Below are 26,011 nucleotides of genomic sequence, written 5' to 3'. Positions count from 1 at the left end.
GGATCGAAATCAAATGGAAATTGATTCCTGGTGTCGTCTTGCTCTTCAATTAACATAATAAATGATGCCATTCTGCCCCACAGTTACCACATTCGTCCTAAAGTCTTCATTCTTCTTTATCTTTCTTCAATTTGTCCAACATCCTATTATTATTAATCTTAATCTCCTCTTCAACCACCATCAAATCATACCTTTGAAAATTGCTTCTTTATCGACCTTATCGATTTCAAAAAGTATCAGTAATAGTTGTTTTATGTCCACTCTATGATATATTTGCTCAATGTAAACTCGGGTCATGTATCTATCAAAAATTCTCTTATTTAACCAAAATATCCTTACAAGTTTGAGGTGAGCGATTTGATTGCTCTTCCCGAAACTCATAAGTTGCTCTATTGTGCTGTTAGAATGTCATGTCACATGAGGATTGGATCATATACTATGTTTGATATATTTTTATAATAGCAATATGTCAATCATACAAAATTTAACGCAGCTCATCAAATGACAAATAAAGAGCTATCTTTGCATCAAATTTCCCAACTCCAATGTGCTCAATTGCAAGCATACTTATATACAAATTTAGCAATATCAAATCCAGATACTTGTATATAAAAAGCCTTCCCAAATATTTAAGCAATGATTTATTTATTTGAGATTCAAATTAGGAGTGAAGTCTTTAACCACACTAAGTGATACAATTGGGCTCCTTATTCTATAGAGTGGAGGTTCTTGTATTACCGGACAACAGTTGGAATAATTTCATGAAAGAATCGTATCATGAAAGAAGGCACCGACAAAAGAAAAGATGCAATGTTGCAAGAACTTAATTGAATGAAGCAAAATAATTTTCATATTTAGTTTAATGCATCATGAAAGAGTATTTACTATTCGTTAATTGAGGTTTTAATGAGCATATAAAACGCATTCACCTGGTCGTCCTAAATAGCTGGATCTTTGTATCTTCGGAAAATAGCTTCAATGTCTGCCATCACTTCTGCCGGCAACGGCCGCTCCGTCGATGTGAAAGCATCAAGGTCTTCTCTCAGTTGATCCATGGACGTTGCACCGATTATCGAACTCGTCATGAATGGCCGATCTCGAGCGAACCCAAGTGCAAGCTGAACAGGAGTTAGGCCGTGCTTTTCGGCCAACTGGACGTATTCAGCTGTTGCTACCTGAAGTCGACAAAACATTAGAATAAAACATCTGCAGGACAGTTCAAATTCTGGCAATAAATTGAGGGCAACAACATTAAGGTTGTGACAGTTCAACTTCTGTTAAAAGAAGTGGCATAGTGAACTCATAAGTAAAAGACACCAACACGTTCCAAACATTTTAAGCTACTGTGCTATTCTCTTGTCTAATCGTTCAGCAGAACAGGAGAGAGGGAACAAACCTTAGCAAGAGATTTAGTGTATCTATCCATGAAGCCGGGGAAGAGGTTCAGCCTTCCTTTTCCTGTACCTTGAAAACTACCATCCAAGTATTTGCCACTCAGCGTTCCACCACCCAAAGGAGAATAACCAAGCAAGCCGATGTTGTAGTTATTTGGATGACAAACCTCAGCAAGATCGACTGCAGGTAATAAGCGGATGATATTTCCATTACAAGTGAACAAATACTAAAGGTACCATCAATTAATCATGGTTGCAGTTATCTGACTCATTATTTAAATCATTTTAAATTCACATTGCAATTATAGGTTGATTACATTGTTGGAGTCCTATATTTGCTAATTAAGAGAAAGATCATGGGCATGAGGACTTTTGGAGAAACAAAAAGGAAAGTCACGAGAGTTTATTCTCAAAATGAATAATATCATAATTGTGGAAGTTCATTGTTCCAAACAAGTGGTATCAAAGCTACGTTCATAACTTATCCATGGTAGACCTCTATTGGACTGGCAAAGTAGAGAAAAGAAGTTGGCCTATAGATAGTGCTAGGCGAATAAGGGGAGACTCAATGGTATTTTGTTCGAGAGGAGGATTGTTGGAGTCCCACATAGGTTTAGTTAAGGGAAAGATCATGGTTATCTAAATAAGAAACACTATTTCCGATGGCACAAGACCTTTTGGCGAAACCAAAAGCAAAACCATGAGAGCTTATGCTCAAAGTGGACAATATCATCCCCTTGTGGAGGGCCGTTATTCCTAACAGCTATATACAAGCACAACCCAAAACCCTGAGTCCCAATTGGTCATATTTCACTGAACAAGGTTGATAGTTAATATGGTGCCATCTACATTGTATTTTTGTCTGCAAGATCCTTAAAAGTCAGTTTGAATGAACTAGAACTACAAAGCTTATAAGGAGTCTTTTCTAAATGTGACCAAAATCACTAAAAAGGCTTGTTTTGATCTTTCCAAGATCACTTCCAAACATTTCTAAGTTGCATGGTGGTGATAACAATTATATTTTTGCTGGAAGGTGGAAGAAATAGAAATCTAAAAAATGTTCTCTGCTATCTCCAATAAAAACTCATCAACGGGGTCATAAAGCATCAGATATCAAAAAGGCGAAAGAATCTTTAAAACTCTCAATAATTATAACCTAGAGAAACATATCAAAAGATAATTTACCTTCAAAGCGGCATCTGTTAAGAAGACTGTAATTATTTTGGATACTAATGATCTTTGGCAGTCCTTCAATTTTTGCTGTGTGAACAAATTCCATAACTCCATATGAAGTTTCATTTGAGACACCAATGTAGCGTATCTGAATAAATTCAGAATCACATATCAACTAGAGTGAAGCAAAAGAACAATACACAACGAAAACATTGTAGTAAACATTAATCTATCAGCAATTTTACATATTCATAATTCCTCAATCGACCAAATGATTTTTGCTAGCCATGAGATTGTATCTCAGACAAAGCAAAAATGCATTTCATAGTGAGTATTCCAGTTACATGCAGTTTGAACAATGCAGCTCTTCAGTAAACTGATTCCTACCTTAGCTTTAAAAAAATCAAGACACGACGTATTCCAAACTTAACCAAATAGGAACAACCTTTCCTTCTTCCATAAGTTCCTGAAACGCCTTCAGTTGCTCTACAAAAGGCACACTTGGCCTCCATTTTGAAGAATCGTAAGAAAAATCACCAAATAATGGCACATACCGGTCTGGCCTGAATTGAAACCAAACACATACTAAGATACAACAAGGAGAAACACATGATAACTTGAAAGAAAGGAAGACAAGTTATAAAAAATTATCACAAGTGCTTCTAGCTTCCGAGATGCAATGCACACTTAGTAGTCCCTTTATCTTTTTCAGTTTTTTTTTCTTTATAAATATATAAAGAAACCCACATTCATTGAGAGATGTGAAAGTACAGAAGAGAAGTCTCATACAATATCTCAGGCTGGCCAAGGAGCTTGGATTAAAAAAATGATTCCATTTGTTAATGGTTAATAATAATAAGGGACAATCACGAAGACCCACAAGGAGAAGACATTGAAGTGAGCAATGCTTCAAACCTCCAAATTATGAAAACAGTCTTATTATTCCTATTGAGTCGGAAACTTCAAACAATTCGAAAAAATCAGCCTGCCGTGAAACCATCTCATTCTTGCAAAAAGGGGGTTAGGAGGTCCTACTCCATCGTAGCCCTATCATCCTATGAGGAATCCACAATATCCCAAAAGAATATAAAAGGCTAAACTAGATATTTGTACAAATTCAAACAATATACCCATCTTTGTCACCTCTCAAGTCTCGCCTTGAGGTGATCAAATTGTGCTGCGTTGACTGTTCACTCCTAAGAAATACATCTTATAATAGTATTCTATAAGTTGCTTCCAATGAAAAATTGGAGGCTCTCATAAGCCACTAAAAGAAAGGACGACTCAAAAGTAAATAGTAAAACTAATGTGGGGGTAATGATGTTCTCCGAACATGCTTCAAGCACAGCTGAACTGACAACCTCATAGAAAACATTTATGCACAGTTTTAGCTACTTCCTACCAAGTTAAAGATTAATAGATAAAAATCAATAAACTCACCAATGAATTTGCAGCAAGTCGATATAATCAGTGTTCAGCCGCTTGAGACTTTTCTCTACACTTTCTCTAATATTATAACGATCAACCCGTAAGACTTCTGCCTTTTCACGCAAATAAGGTGATCTCTCTGAGTAACCACAGACTTTTGTCGCCAAAATAATCTATAGGATAAATAGCTCCACTCTTTCAGCGATTAAAAAATGAAAATTAAGGTGTCGTAGTTATCCATCATTCACATACCTTGTCTCTAGGTTTTGACTTGAGCCAGTTACCAATGTAGATGTCTGTTCTTCCCTGTGTCTCTTGTTTCATTGGAACTGGATACTGCCAAATTACAACTATTGCTATTAGAGGTATACCGTTAAGTGAAGAATTGGATTTGGAAGGCTACAAAGAGTCATACGAAAACTCACAGCCTCAGCAGTATCTATAATATTGATTCCATGCTCATAAGCATAACTCAGTTGTTCATGTGCTTCTTTCTCGGTGTTTTGTTGCCCAAAAGTCATCTTCAGATACACATTTGAAGTATGATCATCCAATAACACGAATAGATTAATTTCATGAATACATCATCAAGCAATTAGGCGAAAACAAATTTGCTATCATCGAAAGTGCTCCAGCATAAAATCTTCCTTCCGTACTTTTTAACAAAAGAAGAAACAAAAAGTGCATTCGAACAAAAATGCTTACCGTTCCAAGCGTAACTTCAGAAATTAGAAGGTCAGAGTCTCCGAGTTGCCTGTACTGCAACGAACTGGTGTTGCTTTTCTTGGCACAAACGCAAATCCGTCTTACTCTGTTCTGCCTTGTCGAAGAATTGGTAGAACGAAAAGACGACACTAAACAGTAGTTGCTAGCAGTTGTAGAGATCGCCATTGCTAATGGATATTTGGCTAAGGCGAAGGCACTGTTAACCTCTCTCTGTGCCTCACTGCCTCTTCTGTCTTATCGTAGGGAGCTCCCAGTTCCACCGTACAACTGCCTAAGCAAACGCCCCCGCCACTGCCGACGCCGCTTTTACTTCGAGATTGTTTGGGCTTCCCTCTAAAACAACCATATGGGCCTCATTCAAGCCCAGGCCCATATACTTTGACGATAGCCCAGGCCCATATACTTTGACAAATAGACCAGGCCCATATACTTTGACAATAGCCCAGGCCCATATACTTTCACCATCTCGGATCTTAACTTTTCATTTATTTTTATTGCAATTAGAATTAGAAATGGGGTGAATTAGAAATGGGGTGTACATTCAACCTGACAACCCGGACCAACCCAACCCAAACTATAAGGGTTGAGTTGGGTTGGATTAGCATTTCGGGTAGGGTTGGGTTCATTTTTTTCAGAACCTGAACTGAATCGACTCGATTTCGGGTTCATGGACAAAACCTTCGAGTTGACCCAAGAAAAATAAAAATATATAAAACATATTAAGAATTTTTCCATGTTAATGGGTAATTATTCACATTTGTTATATAATATATTTAAATGTGAATAATTATTTAAATATATTATTTATTAAAAAAAATTGACATCCCAACCCGAACCCAACTCGAAAATAGGGGGTTGGGTTGTGACAAGTTTCGGGTTGAGTTGGGTTACCAATCCAACCAACCCGAATTTTTGGGTTATGTAAAAAAAAAAATCCTTCCACCCAACCCAACCCGTACCATATAAACCAAAAAATTTCTATTGTTAAATCTAATTTTTATGTCATAAAAAATATTTAATTTAACATTCAACGTCATTTTTAAATTTTAAAATTTCAATATATAGAACATGAATGTTAATGAAAGGACTCATTGTAACATATTTTATTGTTGAACCGACTCCAACCATGGTTAAGGCCAACCACGACAAGGTCGAGACCAACCATCCTTGATCTAAGGCTGAAGCCAATTTTCTTCATCTTTTAAACTCGAACCAACCGTGAAAACTCTTTGTTAATGAATTATCCAAACTAAAAGAGCGCAAAACAAGAATCTTACTCAAGTCTCGTAGCAAAGAGTGACGAGTATTCTCTTAGTTTTAGTTTTAAATCCTCAAATAATGAAGCTGAATACGAAACACGTGACAACTCTATACCGACCATTAATATTAAAACACGTGACAACTCTGTACCGACCGAATACTTTGAGGTAAGATTTTGCTCACTTCCTTATTTTGTACGCTACGCTCTTCCTTCTTAAACAAATTTTATTGTTACGTAAAGATGAAGTACAATATATTGTTCGTGGAAAACAATCGAAGAAAAATTGGCTTTCCCCTTTCTTACGAAGCAAAGTATTCAATAATTATGGTAAGGTTCCTTAACTTTGTCATGCAATTAATACTCAATTAAATGATCTATTTAATAGCTTAGTTTATATATATATATATATATTTATTGAAATGTCATATATGTCCCTTATTTATAATTTAGTTAAATTAATTTATAGCATTAACCTAATTTAATTAATTAAGAAACATATCTTATATAATTATTTGTATTTAAAAATTTCTCTAGGCCTTTTATATATTATTTTAAAAAATTACATTTTATATCAAATTATTTTTTTTTATACTATTATCAATTAAAAGTGCTCGAACTTTCAAAAATACAATTAAAAAATTTGGAAATAATCTATGAGGCGTCGACATATACTTTTCATCTATATATTGACGGTAATTTTTTTTTATAAAGATAAAAAGTTTAATATTATTTTTAAAATTTCATGAACATCTTTTAAATATTATTTTAGTAAAAATATTATTAATAAAAAAAAAATTAAAGTTTTAAGAATATTTTATAAAAAATTTAATCATATTTTTTAAATAAATTACTGACGATTTCTATAAAAATTTGACGGTAAAATTTTTTTTTTTAAAAAAAAATTTTAATATTTTAGTTTCAGTTTTGGAGAGCTGTTTTTTTTTTCTTCTAAACTCATTTATTTAAATAATTGAATAAAATCTTTATTATATTAAAAAAAAATGGGTCGAACTTTATTTTTTATTTAAAAAAATATTTTTCTTATTATTTTAAAGGTTGATGTCTGGTAAATATTTTAAAACTACTTTTCAACTAGAAATCCATTAAAATATCAGACGAAAAAATGAACAATGACTAAGAACAACTTAATAAGGGTTATTGAATATTTCGAAACTATTTCTGGAGTAGAAATCTATTAGAACATTGAACAAAAAAAAAATCAACTAGAGGTGACAAAAACTACATAACAGTGACGAATACGCTTGCGTCGAACAATATTCACGTATGTCAACTTCCTGTCGAAGATTCTAACGACTTTTTTATTCGGGCAGTTCTGAAACATTTATGAAAAATATAAATTTAAATATGTGCATTATATTACTAAAAGAACACACAGAAATAATGCATTGAGTAATATAAAATCTTGGTATCCATTCGTCCAAAGAAGTGAATTATTGAGTGAAACTCACAAAGGATAATAAATTATTGGTTTTTAATGTTATTTTCAGCATCCTCAAATGTGTCAGAGCCCAGCCAGTTTCCCAAGCAGTTCTAAAATGGGAATTAAGAAGCAATAATGATAGAGAAATGGCGATGGTGCGTAATTGTTCGGCACCCACTTGAGCACTAATGAGTCAAGCTAACTTCGGATCACGTCGTCTACCGTCGGTCAACGTATGCTTAAGCCTTTGACTCCAAGAAGAAAGTTTTAGAAAGCATGCAGAAAGATTTTGAAAGAGAGTTAGAAAGCAACGTGTTACCAACAACAATGACTTAAGTAGTATATAACTTTTCGAATAAGGAGAATTTGACAACTAGTTGCATCTCGAGTGGTATATAATGGGACATTTCATGCCTACCATGTCTGGAAATCATACAACATGAAAGCAGTAAAGGAAAGCGATAAGTAATACAAGGTAAGGGTTTCGACATGTAATAGACATGCGGGTCATGGACAATACGTCTTAGACAAGCATGACTGCAAAATCTCGGAGAAATATTGATTGAATGAGAAAAAAAGTGAAGTATTTGTTTGAGAGTCAATGCCCGAACCATACAAAGTTTGGTTCAGACTTCAGAACCATACAGACATACAGACCGACCGACAGACAGACATGGAAAAACAAGTACGGTGCGTTCTTGACTCTCCCTCTCAGTGGTCTCTAGAGCTGAGAGATATTGAATCCCCAAAGGCTAAACTAACCAAAACCATTTAATAACAACAACAACAATATTGGGTGTAAAATGGGCAGGAATGGGGGGAGGGATGGCAGCAGCTTGGCGCAGCAGCAGCAGCAGTAAATAATGGTTCAGCACATTCAAAGCCCTCAGCTAACCCTCCAAGATTCAAAACTCCCACATTCATCAATGTATTAATGTTACCGCAAGACAAGACACAAACAGTTGCAACCAAAACACAAAAAAAAAAAAAAAAAAACATAACAGTGTTCAGCTGAATATGCCACTTCTCAGGAGGAGCTATGACAATTTAAGGCTGTTTTGATTTGGTGGACAGTGGTACTAATGAGGTTATTAACCGTTGTCACTGATTCCAAATTCAGCTTCCCGGATGGCAAGCTACTTACGAGTATCTGAAACGCTACCGTCACCAACGACCCACCTGACCGGTTGTGCACGTCCGAGCTGCTCGATGCGCCCTCTCCTTGATCCTGTCGACCGTCCGGGAGAATCGCGAATCCTGATGGTAGTAAAGGAATGTTTGATGGATCTTCCCCACTCATTGCAAGATTCATGGATGGTAAATCCACAGGGCAGTACACAACAAGTGATCCAGATGAGTCTATGCAACTCTCTTGGAGTATCAACATGTTGTTCTGTGTCGAATTCATAGCCTATTCGAACGACAAAAATTGTTTACACTAAATCAATACGCCTTCTAGTTGAGCTTGAAACAAGAACAAAATAACATTAATACTCACTCTAAGAACAGATATGCAGTTTCCTGGATGGGATCCGTTGGTGATATGAGCAACCTCTTGAACTGGATTGCCATCCGACAGGACATCCCACTGATGCAGCAATGAACTTTCAGTTAATGCTGTCGTTGTCATTATAAACTGTTTGAGATTTTAGTATCAACTACCTGAGATCTGGTTCTGTCATTCTTAAAGAAGTTAAAGATGGTTTGAGGAGGAACAGGGAGCCATATGGTTGTAGCTGCACTAAGAGCCACGCCGTTACGCTGACCAGGATCCATACTTTTATGAACCGAGACACAAACACCGACCTCATCCGTCCCAGATAGAGTCGTCCAACGGTGACCATGAGACGTGCTGATACTAGCACAGAAATTGTTCACCATCCGCTGTGCTAGTTTCATCATGCTTCTCCTTCCCTCTAATGATGGAATTACTGAGAGAACGAAACAACTGTTAGGAATCACGAACAAAATATCTCAAAGTCGACCAGGGAAGTTACCTCCGCCGAGATCCTGACTCGAACTACTAGTAACCATTGAACAGGCGAATCTTTCAGACGTTCGTTGAAGAGTTGCGAGCCACCGTTCGGCACCGAAGGCTAATCCGCTATGAATAAGATCTCTAAAAAGCCAATGAGTTGAGCCTTTATCTTCCACTTCCACATGCTCAATCCAAGTGACCTGTTTTTGGTGAGCATTGTAGAATGAGAAGAAACTCGAAAAAGTTCTAAACAATGAAGTTCAAATGGGAAAACCTTGGAATAACCATTAGGCATGTCCTGGATCAAGCAGCCCGAGGGAGAGCGACGACATTGAGAATGAGAAACCATTTGGCTTCCTCCGGTGACGTTATACGAAACATCGACTACAGCCCACGTTCCCTGCTCGATTTGTTGACAATATCTAAGAACGTAAAAATGACGAGTCGGAACCAATGGGGAAAGTAGCTGCAATTCTAGGTACATCTGCAATTCCAACACTTTTGACTCAAAAATTAGGGAACAGAAAACGTAACACGACACGGGAAGATTGCATCTAGCCAGCTATATACCAGTTGCAATGAGCCATTATGATGACTTCCCAACATCCCGGACGATATAACTTCAATCGTTCTTGCACTCGAAACAATCGTCGGAAATAACTCACTCCATTTGTTCTGCACACTCAACTCAATTCAATATCAATAAAGAAACATTGAAATGGAAAGAGCAAGAGACATTAACATAGCCATACCGAGTCCATAAACATATCAACCAACGTTGCACTATTCACGATCACCACCCCGGAATCTCTAGACACTTCGGTACGAAAATGGAGATTCTCCAATGGCACATTGGCTCTTGGAAAAGCCTGTTCATACGTTTCGAGATCAAGAACATCCCGTCCATCGCTTCGTGATTTCATCCACAATGGTTCATTAGTTTGACAAAGCCTTAGCAACTCTCCCATGGCATTTGTAGCAACTTCACTCATCAGGGTCTTATCCATATTGGAGACATGAATTGGAAGAACACTTGAAGAACTTGCAGGAAGCAAATCAAGATCAAGAGAAGAACATCCCATTTCATGGGAACCAAAACTACTCATGGATAGCTCTAATGAAGAAAAATGAGATGGCTGAGAGATTGGCCGCCCAATGTACTTAGCCGCCATGCTAGACACTCTATCAAGCTGCCAAAATTTACATAATAGATATCAATTCAATTACAGAACAGATATCAATTCAGTTCTGTTTTAAAACCCAAATGGGCATTTTAAAAGACGAACACCTCTTCTTTCAAATGGGCATTTTCCATTCTTAATTTGTGTTCATCGAAGTAAGCGTCGTGAAGGGGAGGGCCGCCGCAGGAGGGGCAGATGACATTCTTGAGTGCCTCTCTGATGGCTATGTTCTCGCAACGAATCTTGTCGTTCTCTGCTCGAAGTGCGCTATTATCTGCCCTTTCATGTTGAGCCTAAACAATCATTAAAAATGGCGACACAGACAAATTTTAAGCTCAGGTGTAGAAGAGACAGACATAAAAACAAGAAAAAGACAGAAACCTTCATCTGGGTCCTCCTGTTTTGGAACCAAAATTTGATCTGTCGGGGAGCTAAACCCAGCTCTCTGCTCAGCTGTAATCTCTGCTTCTCATCCGGATGAGGGCACTCTTTGAACATTCTTCAAAATAATGCAATTCAGAGTAAGAACAGAAATAAACGCATTTTCCAGAAGATATCGAAAAGGGTTAGGAGGTTTACGCTTCGAGCCGCTGAATCTGGTTGGCGGTATGACGATGGTAGCGTTTTCTACTCCGTCGTGGGTCGGAGGAGGAATCATTGTCCCAACCACCGCCGCCGCCAGTGCCGAACTCCATTGGGTAAATGCGCGTTTTCCGTTTCACTATCCACTACACTACAACCAAGGAAGAACAGAACAGAACAGAACAGAACAGGGGGGAAAAAGGCACCAATCCGCCGCCCCCCTCCGCCACTTCTGCCGCCCCCGAATCCCGAAACACGAGGTGGGTTGGTCTGAAATTAGAAATTAGAAACTGGGAAATGAAGGAAAGGGATATATAATGAGGCCCAGGTGTACAGCAGCATTAGGGAAAGGAAACCGGTTGATATTAAATGGCGATGTCCCCGCCCTCTCTCTACCTATCTCCTCCGCCGTCAACCGCCCATCTTTTTTTGATTTTTCGGCCAAACTTTTTTGAACTTTCCAAACTCAAATTCCCTGTTCTTGTAGTTGGACATGAAGCAGCCAAAATTAACACAAAACCCAATTAAAAAAACTCCATAGCTATGGTGGGTGTTCTTCCTTGTTCTTGAGGTGTTCTTGAGTTGTTCCTGATCAATGGGGGTTGTTGTAAAACATCTATAACACGTGGGGATGGTGTCGGAAAAGTTGGAACCGGTTATGTTCTTCCTTCTACGATGCCTTTCAACTCACAGCGCCGCTCCTCTCCTCTCTCTCTCTCTCTCTGTTCTTCCTCCTTTGACTTTCTATATTTTCTTTTTCATTTTCAATTATAAATCTTCCGATTCAAGTTTTACTCATTGATTATACTTTCATTTATGGAGTAATATTCAATTTTTTATTTTCTTAAATTATTTTCATTTTTATAAAATATCAAATTTCTCTATTAATTTTTTTGGATTAAAAAAAAGTCAAATACGTGACCGTATCGGAGATGGAGATTCATTACATTACATTCGTACTTTTTCAACCGTGTAGTGTCATGATACGAGAGGAACCCAAGACCCACAATATACATTTTCCAACCTTGTTCTATCAAACATGTTGCTTTTGTAACAGCTCAAATCTACCACTTGCATATATTATCATCTTTAGGTTTTCTCTCCTCGGCTTAGCGTAAAGGTTTTTAAAACACTTTTACTAGAGAGACTTCTCCCTACCCAAGGTTATATACTGTAAGTAGTTGTTATTTTTCTCTTACTTGCTTATATAACGTCTCTTACAAAAATCTCTCTCAGCCCTCGTTTTCTAAAACCTTCTCTTAAAACCGAGGCCAGAGGCTCGAGTATACGTCGCTTGGCCGTAGGCGACGCAAGAACGAATTGGCTTAGCTCACTTATCGTTGGAAAGTGAGTGCCGCACAATGGCAAGTCCGCTGTCATTAAAACTGCGATCCACACCCTTGTAAAGAATCCTATGTTCTCCCCCCAACCGATATGGGATCTCACAGTTGCGCGTGCATGTTCAATCTTCTACAATCCAACCAATTTACTTTTACTAGTCCAAATCATTTGACTCGACCTTGTCTGGAATCAAGGTTTTTCAGAGCAACCTTATAGCTCACATCATTTAGGCTCCCAATTAACAAAGTTTACATGTCTGAACACCGTCCGAGAAAAATCTTTAATTTTGTTTAATTTTTTAAAAAAATTAAATTATGTTTTTTTTCGTACGATTATTGTAGGGTTATAATTTTACACGAACATTCCTTAAAGTATACTATTTCTTCAAATTTCGGGGTTTTTTTTTCTTTTTCTTTTTTCTTGCTGGTGGAAAATAAATTGCATATAAATGAGTAAATGCATTATTTTATTTTCATAAATAATGGAGTATCAATCGAAGATATATACAGAAATTATGGAATAATAATTCAACATATGATATATATATATATATATATATATATATATATATATATTTGAAAAATGTTTCATAAATAGCTGAAATGTTTGTCAGTGATGTTGGAAATAGATTTTGTTGTATTTTTTAGAGTAAAAAAGTTACAAATAAATGAAATATTTTATTTAGTACAAATGGAATTTTTATTATGAAATTGGAATATTTTGGTCATTTCACTAATTATAGGTTAATTAAGAGACCAGTAATAGAGGTTAAGACTTTTATTATTATTTATTTATTATTATTATTATTATTCATTTAATTCTATCTGGATTGCATCGTTCTGATTATGTTTTACTTATTTTTTATAATTAAAAAAAAAAAGAATTAATAATGAAATTTCAAAAAACATTTTTTTTTATAAATCAGCCCCGTAAAAAGACTAAAAACCCCCTCAATTTAAAAAAATATATATATTAAAATAATTTATCAATTTTTTACGGTGAAATTAAAAAAAAAATCAATTTTTTTAATGTAAAATCATTAGATTTAATTTTTATTTGAAGATTAATTTAAAAGAAAAATAATTAGACATTTATACCTTAACAAAGTAAAGCTTAAAAACAAATTAAAATTTAATTAGGAAGGTTAAAAGTCATTTAAGCTACTCAACTAGTTAGCATTTAAGTGATAGTTGTCCCGCACTGGTCCCACATTAATGAGAGTGCACGATGCACTCTATTGGTCCCCTTCCTCCTCTACCTATACTTCACTGTGTAATTCTTGAACTACAGATTGTCCGGTTATTTCGCAAGCTTTAGTTTTCGTGATATTCATCTTAAACGAGACGAGAATTTAATGAAGGAGTTAGAAAAAATTTCTCCTCGTTAACTGAATGGGACTAGAGGAGACCGAGGACAAGAATTATATTTACCGTTCCTGTCTCTGGTATATTTACAGAACTAATCTATTATATTCATATAAGTGAGATGAGAGACCAACGAGAACGAGTATTATATTCAATATTCTCGTCTCTCAAAACTAACTAATTATATATATATATAATAAATTATTAAAATTTATTAGCAAAATAACTCTAAAATTATATTTGGACCATAAATTTAATGGGGAAAAGGTAAAGTGTAATGGCCAGCTATTAATTTATATTTAAGACCAATTTTATTTATTTAGATTCTAATTTTAATTTTGACTTATTATATATCAATTAAGGTATGTGTTAATAAATAATGTTGATAGTTTCAAATATTTAACAAATTATTTATTTATTTATTTATTTATTAATTTATAACTATTTAGTTCTAGAACTTTCTTCGTAATTTAGTTTTTAAATTAAAAATGAGTAATAATTTAATATCTATTATATAAAATTTAATAAAGAATAATCGTGAATTTTTATAGTTTTGTTTCTAATTAATATTTCAATTAAAAAATTTATTAAATATTAACGTAGTAAAGACTAAATTATTAAAAAAAATTAAAATACACCAAATTATTATACATTAAAGTATAATGACTAAATTGTTATATATTATTGTTCAATAAAAAATTGTTACAAAATAATAATAAAAATACCGAATATCGAAAACTTAGAGTTGGTTTGAGCCTTGAGATTGACTTTTTTTTGTCGGGTCAACCAGTTAACCCAAAAATAAAGTTATAGCTCTATCCTATTCTCAGACTGCTATGAAAGTTTAAAATATTTGACGTTTGTAACTGATGTTAGTGATTTGTTATGACTGGTGAATGTTTAATATTTGAGTTTTATGAGATTTTAATTATTAATATAACATGTAACCGAGATAAAATTATAAATATAATTTTGTAAAAAATAATTATATATATATATATATATATAAAAAGAAAAGATCAACCCAACAACTTAACCCAACCAAAGGTTGAGTTTAGGGTTTAGGGTTTAGAGCTGAATTGGTCCGTGAATTCTGCTCGAGTTGCTCCGATCAATAACTTAATAAACCGAAAGTAATTGTGAACTCTGCTCGAGTTCCTCCGGTTAATAACTTAATAAACCCAAAATTATTTTTAATATAATTTTTAAATCTTTATTTATTAAAGTGGTCTCGAAATGATAGAAATTAAATATTGTTTCCTAAATGAATTAGTTTTTAAAATAATAAATTATAAGTAGGAGGTACACAGGTAGGGTTGGGTTGATGACACGAGCATCGTCGTGCTATACACCCTCTCAACAACTATCCACAGAAGCATATGATATATCGTGTGAGTAAGCCAAGAACGAGAAAATTCGAAGGGTCGACCCTTTGCGAACATTACAACCGATGAGTTATAACCTTTATTTATTATTAAAAGCTATATTGTAATTAAAAAACTAAAGAAAAAATATGTATGAACGTCGAGGAAGTTGCAAAAGGATTCCCGAACAACCCTAGAATGATATAGAAGGTCTTAGAAATATTCCGACCAACTCTCCTGTAGAGGATTAGCTTAGGATCCCACTACTCGTCGTATTTGGTTAGGTATTGCTACTGAGCATGAATTCGAAAGTCATAATGATATTACCGAAAAACATCTTTATCATAATATTTTTGCGCCTCATTTCAGACAATTAACAACAATTTTTTTAGAGCAATTCATCCTTCCCGAACGCAACATACAACTCTCCATTATACTGCACTCTCCATTAAACTCAATGCATATTATATTAATAACTAAAATCTCATAAAATTCAAATATAAAATATTTACACGGTTACAACACATCGCTAACATCAGTTCAAGTTGGCAAATATTCTTAATATTACTAAAAGTAGGGTCGGGTTGTAATCTTATTTTCGAGTAACCCGACCAAATTTTCTGTTTTAAAAAATTTAACCCAAACCAAACCGAAAAAAAAAAAAATCTAACCCAACCCAACCCAACCCAACCTTTATAGTTTTAGTTGAGTAGACCAGATTGATCGGGTCATCGAGTCATTTTTAAATAGTTTAATGTGGCGTAGAAAAGATTTAATTTAATTGTAGTTTATTGAATGTGGAATGGCATAGACTCATCATTACATCATATTAATGAATATTAATATGAAAATAAAAAATATTAATATTACATAAATAATTAAATAAATATAAATGTTGTATTAGTTGAATTAATTGGAATTAAGATAAGAAATTTAAAATATAATTAGAAGATTGATAGTTGAAGTATAATTAATGGATAATTATGAAGCTTATTTAATAAAGGAAAAATGATACTTTTTATTTTAAAAAAAGAAAGGAACTAAAGTAGAAATTGAGTGATACACAAGACATTAGTTAAACAAAATAATAATTAATAGGTTAATATTAAATTGAATTTTTAATAATTTTTTTAAAAATAATTTTAAATTTTAAAAAGTTTTATTAATATTCTTCCAATTATTTAAAAAAAAATTTAAAAAATACTCGTAAGATTTTAAAATTAGTATTATTATATCCTATTTTTATAAAAAAATTCAATTAAATTCTTACGGTCAATATAAGGATGAAAACTGTCTATTAATACCTCATAAATTATATACAAAACGTTTTAATGTTACTTTGGAAATTTGATGATGGTGGTAAATGTAAATGTATTTTTGAAATTTTTAAAAAAATTTAAAACTTTTGGAGGTTAATGAATCTTGTGAAAATCAGGTGTTTTTTAAAATATTTTAAAAGTTTAAGGGTATTTTTAAATAAGAGTATTAGCGTATAGAAATATTTTTGAAATTTTTTAAAAGTTTAAGGATAGTTTTTAAATATTTTAAAAGTTCAAGGGTATTATTGAAACTTTTGAAAATTTATGGGTATTTTTTTAGACAAAGTTTAAAAGTATTTTTATTAATTTTTTTTTTTATTTTTTCCGGTGCTGCTTTCAATTTTTTTTTAACATTATTCGATAATAGTTTGGTTTTGAATGGTATAAAATCACGAGAGTGTTCATGGGTTAGAAAGGATCGAGTCGAGATATTTTTTAAAATAACCTAATTATTTGGATGATAATTTTGTTTTTAATCTAAATAACCTTGGTTAAATAATAAACTCAACTTAATCATAAATATTTTGGGTTAAGTTGGTTTCGATTATTTGGATAATTTATTTTAATTTTAATTTTTAATAAAAGTAAACTTAGTTTCAATATATATTTTTAAAAAATTATCTAATATAATAATAAATTATTTAAAAAATGCTGTGAGAGAATAAATAATAAAAAATAACAATTATGAAATTAAAACAAATCACTTCAAGGCAAGAACATTGTTTGAGATTCGAATCACTTCACAAACAAGATCGATCATGTCTAGCTTGAATGATTCTTGTTGATCAAATATCTCAACACAAGAACACGTGTTTGAGATTTGAATCACTCCACAAGCAAGATTGATCATGTTGAGCTTAAATGATTCTATAGCATAAATAAATAAATAAATAAATATATATATATATAATTTCGTACGAAAAAAGTAAAAAAAAAAAAAATTAAAATTAACCATAAATTTAAGATAGTGATTAAAATTTTTGAGAGTGGAAGAGTAATTTTAAATCATATTTGCAATAATTTAGGCTTTAAAAAATGATTTTTTTTTTTTTTTTTTGATTTTTTTAAATAAAGATTTTGATGCCATTTCCAGCAATTTGGTTCGGAATGTTGAGCAGTGGCAAGTTTCAGGTATATCTACTCACTGCAACCTCCTCCAAATCGGCGTCATCGTTATCATCCACATTCTTTTCAGCTTCTGTAATTCATCCAGCAAGGTTCCGCAGCCGCAACCGGCGCTTCTCCTCCTCCTCCTCTCCGCCGCCCAATTCGGGTTTACATTCAATTGGTTGCAGTATCTCACAGTCTCAGGCGATGGAGGTCAATCCTGAAAGCAAGAAAAACGACAAGGTCCTAGACAGCCTCAACTTCTTCTCCGTTAAACCTTATGTCCCGCCGTCATGGGCCTCGCACCTTAATCCAATCCCAACTCACTTCTCTTCTCTTGGTCATGTAAGTTCCCAATTCCCAATTTCGTTTCCGTCGTGTCTCCTGAATCTCTTGCGATAATTGCTTCATTAAGAACGGATTACTGTTTTGGAATCAGCTTCCGACTCCCATTCACAAGTGGAACCTTCCTAATCTGCCCGCGAACACCGAGGTCTGGCTTAAGGTAATTCATTCTGATTCAACCTTTTCTCTTACGGAAATTCGTTTGATTGTTTTCTGGCTAATGTGGAAATGGATGTCAACCATGTTCTTGAGCGTTTAAATTTGTCAAAAACTGGACAGAACAATGAATTTTCTTGTTGCTATTTTCCATCGTACAATCTATTTTCAGGCGTATGAGCATAATTTATGGAAATGTAGGGCCATAAGATAAATAATGTATCAAATAATGGAAGGATTACATTACTTTTTCTCACACTACGAGATCTTTGCTTTGATGAAACTTTCATATTTCTATATATAGCTACAGTAACATACAAGTTTGATTGGCCTCTTTTGCTCAAGGGCTTCATAATTATACTTTGATTCCCTTCCTATCAATAGAATTTTTCAAGTACTTTTTGTAATTAACTTGAGGAAAGAATAAATTGGCCGCCCCATCGATCGTGCAACTATGAGAACCTTAGGCAAGCTCCAGTTGGGGGTTGGTTCTTGTAACAGCTCAAGCCCACCGTAGATATTATCCTCTTTAGGCTTTCCATTTCGAGCTTTCGCTCAAGGTTTTAAAACGCATATGCTAGGGAGAGGGGAACAGGTTTACACACCCTTATAAAGAGTGCTTTGTTCCCCTCTCCAACATGTAGGATCTTGCAATCCACCCCCTTCGGGATCCAACATCCTCGCTGGCACACCGCCTGGTGTCTAGATTGTGAGATCCCACATCGATTAGAGAGAGGAACGAGTGCCAACGAGCACTGAAAAGGGGTGGATTGTGAGATCCCACATCGGTTGGAGAGGGGAACGAAACACTCTTTATAAGGGTGTGGAAACCTCTCCCTAGCGGACGCGCTTTAGAACCTTTAGGGGAAGCCCGAAAGGAAAACTCCAAAGAGGACAATATCTGCTAGTTGTGGGCTTGAGCTGTTACAGTTTTTTTACATGGTTTTCACATTTTAGAATTAAAGTTACTGTTAATTGAACGTACGATGATCTGTATGAACTTTGACATCCTGTTTAGAATGGTGCCAGGCAGTATACAAATTCTCTAAATCTGAAGATTGTTCAGATTTGTGGTTCATGTTTTGTTGGAAGCATAATTTGATCCATTTTTCTAAATATTCCTAGTTTAGATATTCTCGTTTAATTTTGCTTTTCTTTTTGGTTCTTCTTTATTACTGTTTACACTAATGAATACTATGAATACAGCGTGATGATCTTTCAGGAATGCAATTGAGTGGCAATAAAGTCAGAAAATTGGAATTCTTGATAGCAGATGCTTTGCAACAGGGTGCTGATTGTATTATAACTATAGGAGGCATCCAAAGTAATCACTGTCGTGCGACTGCTGTGGCTGCAAAGTATTTCAATCTCGACACTTATCTTATTCTCCGCACTTCGAAGGTCATCTTTATTTTTCCTATCTGTTTTGAACTATTTTGGTTACAATGATACCTGCTTTTCTGAATTGTTATGGTTTGATGTCCTATGTTATGTCCATGATTCAGGTCCTTGTGAACCAAGACCCTGGATTGACTGGAAATCTCCTTGTCGAGCGGTTAGTTGGAGCTCATGTCGAACTTATCTCAAAAGAAGAGTATGCAAAGATTGGAAGCGTGGTTTGTCGATTTCTTCTCTTTTACCATCTTCGTTTTTTGGATTTTCGAAGAAATTTATTCTCCTGTTGATCAGTTGATAGTCGTACTAATTCTACAAGCCTGACGGATTTCTTAAGAAGCATGGAGCTAACTGATTTCAATATATTTATATTGTGTTCGTGTCGATATCTGCTGATAGTTTTTTTTTGTTCTTGGTTTTAATTTCAGGCCCTCACAGATTATCTAAAGTCAAAATTAATCGCTGAAGGAAGAAAGCCATATGTTATTCCTGTTGGAGGATCAAACTCTCTTGGAACTTGGTGAGAATCTTTCTTCCTTTTTCCTTCCAAACTTCTGCTTCACTTTAGGATCATTTCCTAGCAGCATTTTTGATTTTCCTCTAAAGATTTATGTGTAGCAGCCACGCCCACCGCTAGCAGATATTGTCCTCTTCGGGCTTTCCTTTCTAGATTTTTAAAACTGTGTGGCTGATGGCAATACATAACGGACCGAAGCGGACAATATTTGCTAGCGGTGGGCTTGAGCTATTATAAATGCTATCAAAGCCAGACACCGGGTGGTGTGCCAGCGAGGACATTGATCCCCCAAAGGGGTGGATTGTGAGATATCACATCGGTCGGAGAGGGAACGAAACATTCCTTACAAGGGTGTGGAAACCTCTCCTTAACAGACGCGTTTTAAAATCTTGAGGAGAAATCCAGAAGGGAAAGTCCAAAGAAGACAATATCTGCTAGCGGTGGGCTTGGGTTGTTACAAATGGTATTAGAGCCAAACACTGGGTGGTGTGCCATCTAGTATGCTGGATCCCTAAGGGGGTGGATTGTGAGATCCCATATTGGTTGAAGAGGGGAACAAAACATTCCTTATAAGGGTGTGGAAACCTCTCCCTAACAGACGCGTTTTAAAACTTTGAGGAGAAACCCGAAAGTCCTAAGAAGACAATATATAGGCCTCTCGAATGTACACTAGCTAGCTTTCGAAGATGCAATGTATAGGCCTCTCGAATCTTCTTAACCTTGCTTCTTGTAATTGGTCCTTCGGGTACATGCAAAAGGTCAGCAGTGGAATTCATATCACAATATCTACTAGCGGTGGGCTTGGGCTGCTACATTATGCCCTTCTAGTTTGATTTCTTCTAATTTCTTATTTATAAGAGATCCTTTATCCTCGTTTATTTTTGTAATCATTTTTCTTGTTAAAATGTATCTTTGTTTCATGTGATTTTCTTACATCCGATTCATTTTTTTCTCTCCTCTTGAATTATTTTGCCTGATTAATCTTTTATCCTTCTTTTTTTGGCTAGAGAACGGCAATGTGTAGCATAATTATTATTTGAATACTGATAATTGCATGATTATCATCAATGCATCCTTTCCATCTCTCCCATTCTCTCCATTATCACAATATTAATGAGTATCAAATGTATTTTGGTTATGTTTTCAGGGGTTATATTGAAGCAGTTAGGGAGATTGAACAGCAACTGGATACTGTAAATGATAAGATCAAATTTGATGATATTGTAGTAGCTTGTGGCAGGTTCTGTTTTTCTTATCTGGTTCATAAGAACACTTGATGCCTTCTTGTTTGGTTTCATGTTCTACTTCTGGTTGTTTTCAGTGGGGGCACGGTCGCTGGTCTATCCTTGGGATCATGGTTGAGTACATTGAAGGCAAAAGTATGATCTATATAGTTCTTGGTCTTTACATCTCAGTTCCTGCCTTTTAATTTCGTTGAATCTGCAGATTCGTGCGTACTCTGTTTGCGACGATCCCGATTACTTCTACGACTTTGTTCAAGGTTTACTCGATGGGCTTCATGCCGGTGTTGACTCGCGTGATATAGTCGAATTCCAAAATGTAAGTTGGAGTTATTAATGTTTGCTTATGTTTGGCAGCAGCATTATTTGTACAATCTCATTGAAGTGTAACCAGTTTGATATCTGTTCTATAGAGCCCAATCTTCTTCCCTTTTCTTTGTGATGGTTTGTTCAAACTTTCATCGCCACAAAAGAAATTTGAGATGAACTGTTCTTTATTTCTTGTCATTCTTTATTTAGGCAAAGGGTCTTGGGTATGCAATGAACACACCCGAGGAGCTTAATTTCGTAAGAGAAGTTGCCGAATCCACAGGCGTTGTTCTTGATCCAGTATACAGGTACGTTGTTATTATTACTCTAGTCGATCTCACAGCTGGTGCTCACACAGAGAAAAATGTAATGGCTTTGGCTGCATATATGTTTATGTAGTAGATATTATCCGCTTTGGCTCGTTACGTATTGTCTTCAACCTCACGGTTTTAAAAACGTGTCAGTTAGGAAGAGGTTTCCACACCATTGTAATGAATGTTTCGTTCCCTTCTCTAATCGATGTGGGATCTCACAAGCCACCCCCTTAGGAGTCCAGTGTCCTCGCTGGTACACTGCTCGGTATCTGGCTCTGTTACCATTTTTAATGGCCCAAACCTACTATTAGCAGATATTATCTGCTTTGGGCTTTCACGTATATCACCGTCAACCTCATAGTTTTTAAAACGTGTCTGTTAGGGAGAGGTTTCTACACCTTTCTAATGAATGTTTCGTTACCTTCTCCAACCGACGTGGGATTTCACAATTCTCCTATTGGGAGCCCAGCGTCCTTGCTGGCACACCGCTCAGTGTCTGACTCTGATACCATTTGTAACGGCTCAAGCCCACTATTAGCAGATATTGTCTTCTTTGGACTTGAACATATCATCATCATCAGTCTCATGGTTTTTTAAAACGCATCTGTTAGGGATTGGTTTCCACAACCCCTATAATGAATGTTTCGTTCTCCTCTCCAACTGATGTGGGATATCACAATTTATTACGTGTTATTTTCAGCGGAAAAGCAGCGTATGGAATGATGAAAGACATGAGTGAGAATCCAAAGAAGTGGGAAGGAAGGAAGATCCTGTTCATTCATACAGGAGGACTGTTGGGACTGTATGACAAAGCTGATCAAATGGGTTCAATGTTGGGGAAATGGCATCGTATGGACGTTAATGAGTCTGTGCCTCGAATTGATGGAGTTGGAAAAATGTTCTGAATCAACGGATAAGCCACCAACCCATTGTACTCTATACTCTTTCCTAAACAACTAAAGACAATGGATTGTGCAAATAATGTTGCCCATTAGGGATGTTTATGGACCGATTTGGATTGGGTCGAGACATTTTTCAGACTCAACTCAATTGTTCGGGTCGTAAATTTTGTTAACTCAAATAACTTTTATTGAAGAATGAATCTTAAGATCCCACGTCGGTTGGAGAGGAGAACAAAACATTCTTTATAAGGGTGCATGTAAATCTCTCTATAGCATACGCGTTTTAAAAAATCGTGAGACTGATGACAATATGTAATAGGCAAAAGTGGAATATCTGCTACCGGTGGTTTGGGCTGTTTCAAATGATATCAGAGTGAGAGGGAGACACCATGCCTCCTCAAAGGGTGGATTGTGAGATCTCACATCGTGAGACACCATGCCTCCTCAAAGGGTGGATTGTGAGATCTCACATCGGTTGGAGAGAGGAATGAAACATTCCTTACTAGGGGCAAAAGGGGACAATATCTTCAAATGATTTCAGAGCCTCCTCAAAGTGTGGATTGTGAGAACACACCTGGCGTGAATTGTGAGGTCTGGTGTGAATTGTGAGGTCTCACATCAGTTGGCGTGAATTGTGAGGTCTGGTGTGAATTGTGAGGTCTCACATCAGTTGGAGTGAGGAATGAAACATTCCTTGGTGTGGGTGTGAATTGTGAGGTCTCACATCAGTTGGAGTGAGGAATGAAACATTCCTTGGTGTGGAAATCTCTCCCTAGCAGAAGCGTTTTAAGGATGATAGATATATATAATGAGCCAAAGCGGATAATATCCTAGTGAGGAATCACATATATCCACAATGGTATGATATTGTCCACTTTGAGCATAAGCTCTCGTTGCTTTGCATTGGACTTCCGCCTCGTACCAATGGAGATAGGATTCCTAGTAAACCCATAATCTTCCACTAAATGAACCAATATGGAACTCTCTTCCAATAATCCTCAACAATCCTCCTCTCGAACAAAGCACACTATAAGTCTCTCCTGAGGCTTATGGAGCTCTCGAATAGCCTCTCCTTAATCGAGGCTCGACTCCTTTCTCTGGAGCCCTCGAACAAAGTACACCCTTTGTTCGACACTTTAGTCACTCTTGACTACATCTTCGAGGCTCACAATTCTTTGTTCGATATTTGAGGATTCTATTGACATGGCTTAGTTTGTTCGATATTTGAGGAATCGAGTTTATGTTTCGATTAAGGAATGAAGGGAAGATGTTTGTGATTGGAAAACAAAAGGCATAGCCATTGGCATTCTTACATCTTCTTCTTCTTCAAGTCAGGATTATCCATTTCAATAAGAAACCACATTACTTCTGATATGCATTTACAAAACGCATATTCCTTCTCAACAACAACAACAAAACCATAAGAAATCTCTGCGATTCAAAATTTCCTCATATAAAACCCTCACCCTCCCACAATTATCTCCACTCAACAATGGCGGAACAAGCACCATCAGATTTGCCCTACGAAGAATTCGAACCTTTCTGCGAATGGAAAAGGCTCGAAGACTCCGATGTTCTTCAGGTTCATCTCGCAGGTACATTATCAACTCACGCTTTCCTCCGCTTTCTCATAAACATTCATAGCGATTCGAATTTCATAAACAGAATTCAAGAAGGAAGAATTGAGGGTTCGGATCAAGAACAGCTCCGTCCTTACACTTTCCGGCGAGCGCCTAGCAGCCGAAGACTGGAAGAAGATCCGTTTCAACAGTGAAATAAAACTCCCAAAGGATACACTTACAGATCAAATCCGTGCCAAATTCGGCGACTCTGTTCTTTCGATTACGATGCCGAAGAAGAAAGCCTCACCAGCCTCCATTGATAATGCTTGCCCTAGAAACTTCATATCCGGAGTAAAATCTTCATTAGCAAGGTTGAAATTTAGCAAGGAATCGGCTGTGGCTATGGCGGTTGCGGGACTCATTCTGGCCTCGGGAGCTTACTACTTGATAGAAAACGCTGCGAATTGATTTCTGTAATTCCTGATATTATTTTTTAAGGCTAAATTAATAAATTAATTCTTTTAACTTAGTACTTTAATTAACCTAAACTTTTCAATAATATTATTAAACTTTTTTAAAAAAATTAATAATACATTTATCGTTAAATTATTTAAATTTATTAATATTTTTCAAAGTTCTTTTGCTGTTTATAACTTTTAAAAATAATATTAACTTCCTTAATTAATTTTTTTAAAAGTATTAATAATCGTTAGAGTTTAAGGATATTAATGTATATTTTTTAATTTTTTAAAATAAAGTTTAAGAGTATTAATGCAAGAAGGATTTTTTAAAAAACATTTTTGAATATTTAATGACATTTTAAATAATAAGAATATTTTTTGAACTTTTATTAAAATATGTTAAAATTGATGAATATTATTGTAACTTCCATAAGTATTTTTAAGTGGAAAGTGTAAAATAGTTTTATTAATTTAATATTTTTTAAAATAAGGAGAGTAATTCAAAAATTTTAAAAATTTAAAAATTTCAATAATATCTTTCCATTAAAAAAAAATAAAAATGTATTCTATCGTTAATATTTTGTTTCAAAGATATTATTGAAATAGTGAAATTTGTAATGACCGAGATCCACCGCTAACCAATATTGTCCTCTTTGGGCTTTTTTTTTCGGGCTTCCCCTCAAGCCTTTAAAACAAATATGCTACGAGAAGGTTTCCATACCCTTATAAATGGTTTCTCCTCCCCAACCAATGTGGGACATCACAATCCACCTCCCTTTGGGTTCAGCGTCCTCGTTGGCACTCTTTCCTTCCTCCAATCAATGTGGGACTTGAGGAGAACAAACCACCATTTATAAGGATGTAGAAACCTTCCCCTAGCAGAGACGTGTTTTAAAGCCTTGAGGGGAAGCCCCAAAGAAAAAGCCCAAAGAGAACAATATCTGCTAGTGGTGGATCTGGGTCGTTACAAATGATATTAGAGTCAGACACCGAACAATGTGTCAGCCTTCTCGTTGTTCCTCGAAGGGGGTAGACACGAGGCGGTGTGCCAGTAAGGACACTGAGCCCCAAAGGGAGTGGATTTGGCCGGGGTCCCACATCGATTGGAGGAAAGAAAAACTGCCAACGAGTACAATGGCCCCAAAGGGGA

The 26,011-nt window shown here is 35.5% G+C and overlaps 4 protein-coding genes across 4 annotated transcripts; 2 read left to right on the top strand and 2 right to left on the bottom strand.

Annotated features, from left to right (window-relative positions):
• Nucleotides 1-796: 796 nt before the first annotated feature.
• Nucleotides 797-5,006, bottom strand: LOC111788026 (NAD(P)-linked oxidoreductase superfamily protein). The gene is made up of 8 exons (XM_023668161.2): nucleotides 4,701-5,006; nucleotides 4,421-4,516; nucleotides 4,248-4,331; nucleotides 4,008-4,168; nucleotides 3,013-3,130; nucleotides 2,580-2,715; nucleotides 1,397-1,575; nucleotides 797-1,175 (listed from the first exon to the last, which is right to left on the bottom strand). Exons 1-8 carry the CDS (start codon nucleotides 4,884-4,886, stop codon nucleotides 939-941), a joined length of 1,197 nt encoding a protein of 398 aa, XP_023523929.2. The 5' UTR covers nucleotides 4,887-5,006; the 3' UTR covers nucleotides 797-938.
• A 2,953-nt stretch (nucleotides 5,007-7,959) lies between these two features.
• LOC111787647 (homeobox-leucine zipper protein HDG11) lies at nucleotides 7,960-11,915 on the bottom strand. The gene is made up of 10 exons (XM_023667666.2): nucleotides 11,162-11,915; nucleotides 10,964-11,081; nucleotides 10,690-10,875; nucleotides 10,154-10,591; nucleotides 9,972-10,076; nucleotides 9,676-9,885; nucleotides 9,421-9,601; nucleotides 9,086-9,354; nucleotides 8,922-9,011; nucleotides 7,960-8,834 (listed from the first exon to the last, which is right to left on the bottom strand). Exons 1-10 carry the CDS (start codon nucleotides 11,275-11,277, stop codon nucleotides 8,451-8,453), a joined length of 2,097 nt encoding a protein of 698 aa, XP_023523434.2. The 5' UTR covers nucleotides 11,278-11,915; the 3' UTR covers nucleotides 7,960-8,450.
• Nucleotides 11,916-17,635: 5,720 nt separating this feature from the next.
• On the top strand, nucleotides 17,636-22,981 carry LOC111785884 (bifunctional D-cysteine desulfhydrase/1-aminocyclopropane-1-carboxylate deaminase, mitochondrial). The gene is made up of 10 exons (XM_087121698.1): nucleotides 17,636-18,004; nucleotides 18,099-18,164; nucleotides 19,367-19,561; nucleotides 19,666-19,776; nucleotides 19,984-20,075; nucleotides 21,220-21,312; nucleotides 21,394-21,451; nucleotides 21,519-21,632; nucleotides 21,833-21,930; nucleotides 22,637-22,981. Exons 1-10 carry the CDS (start codon nucleotides 17,660-17,662, stop codon nucleotides 22,839-22,841), a joined length of 1,377 nt encoding a protein of 458 aa, XP_086977824.1. The 5' UTR covers nucleotides 17,636-17,659; the 3' UTR covers nucleotides 22,842-22,981.
• A 640-nt stretch (nucleotides 22,982-23,621) lies between these two features.
• On the top strand, nucleotides 23,622-24,932 carry LOC111789150 (17.8 kDa class I heat shock protein). Its single transcript, XM_023669810.2, has 2 exons — nucleotides 23,622-24,433; nucleotides 24,504-24,932. The coding sequence occupies exons 1-2, from the start codon at nucleotides 24,331-24,333 to the stop codon at nucleotides 24,866-24,868; spliced, it is 468 nt and encodes a 155-aa protein (XP_023525578.2). The 5' UTR covers nucleotides 23,622-24,330; the 3' UTR covers nucleotides 24,869-24,932.
• The last annotated feature ends 1,079 nt before the right edge of the window (nucleotides 24,933-26,011 follow it).

The sequence above is a fragment of the Cucurbita pepo genome, chromosome 2 (assembly GCF_057944985.1).
Source record: "Cucurbita pepo subsp. pepo isolate OVF chromosome 2, ASM5794498v1, whole genome shotgun sequence".
NCBI classification, from domain to species: Eukaryota; Viridiplantae; Streptophyta; class Magnoliopsida; order Cucurbitales; family Cucurbitaceae; genus Cucurbita; species Cucurbita pepo.
This window is presented reverse-complemented; position numbering and strand designations above follow the sequence as displayed.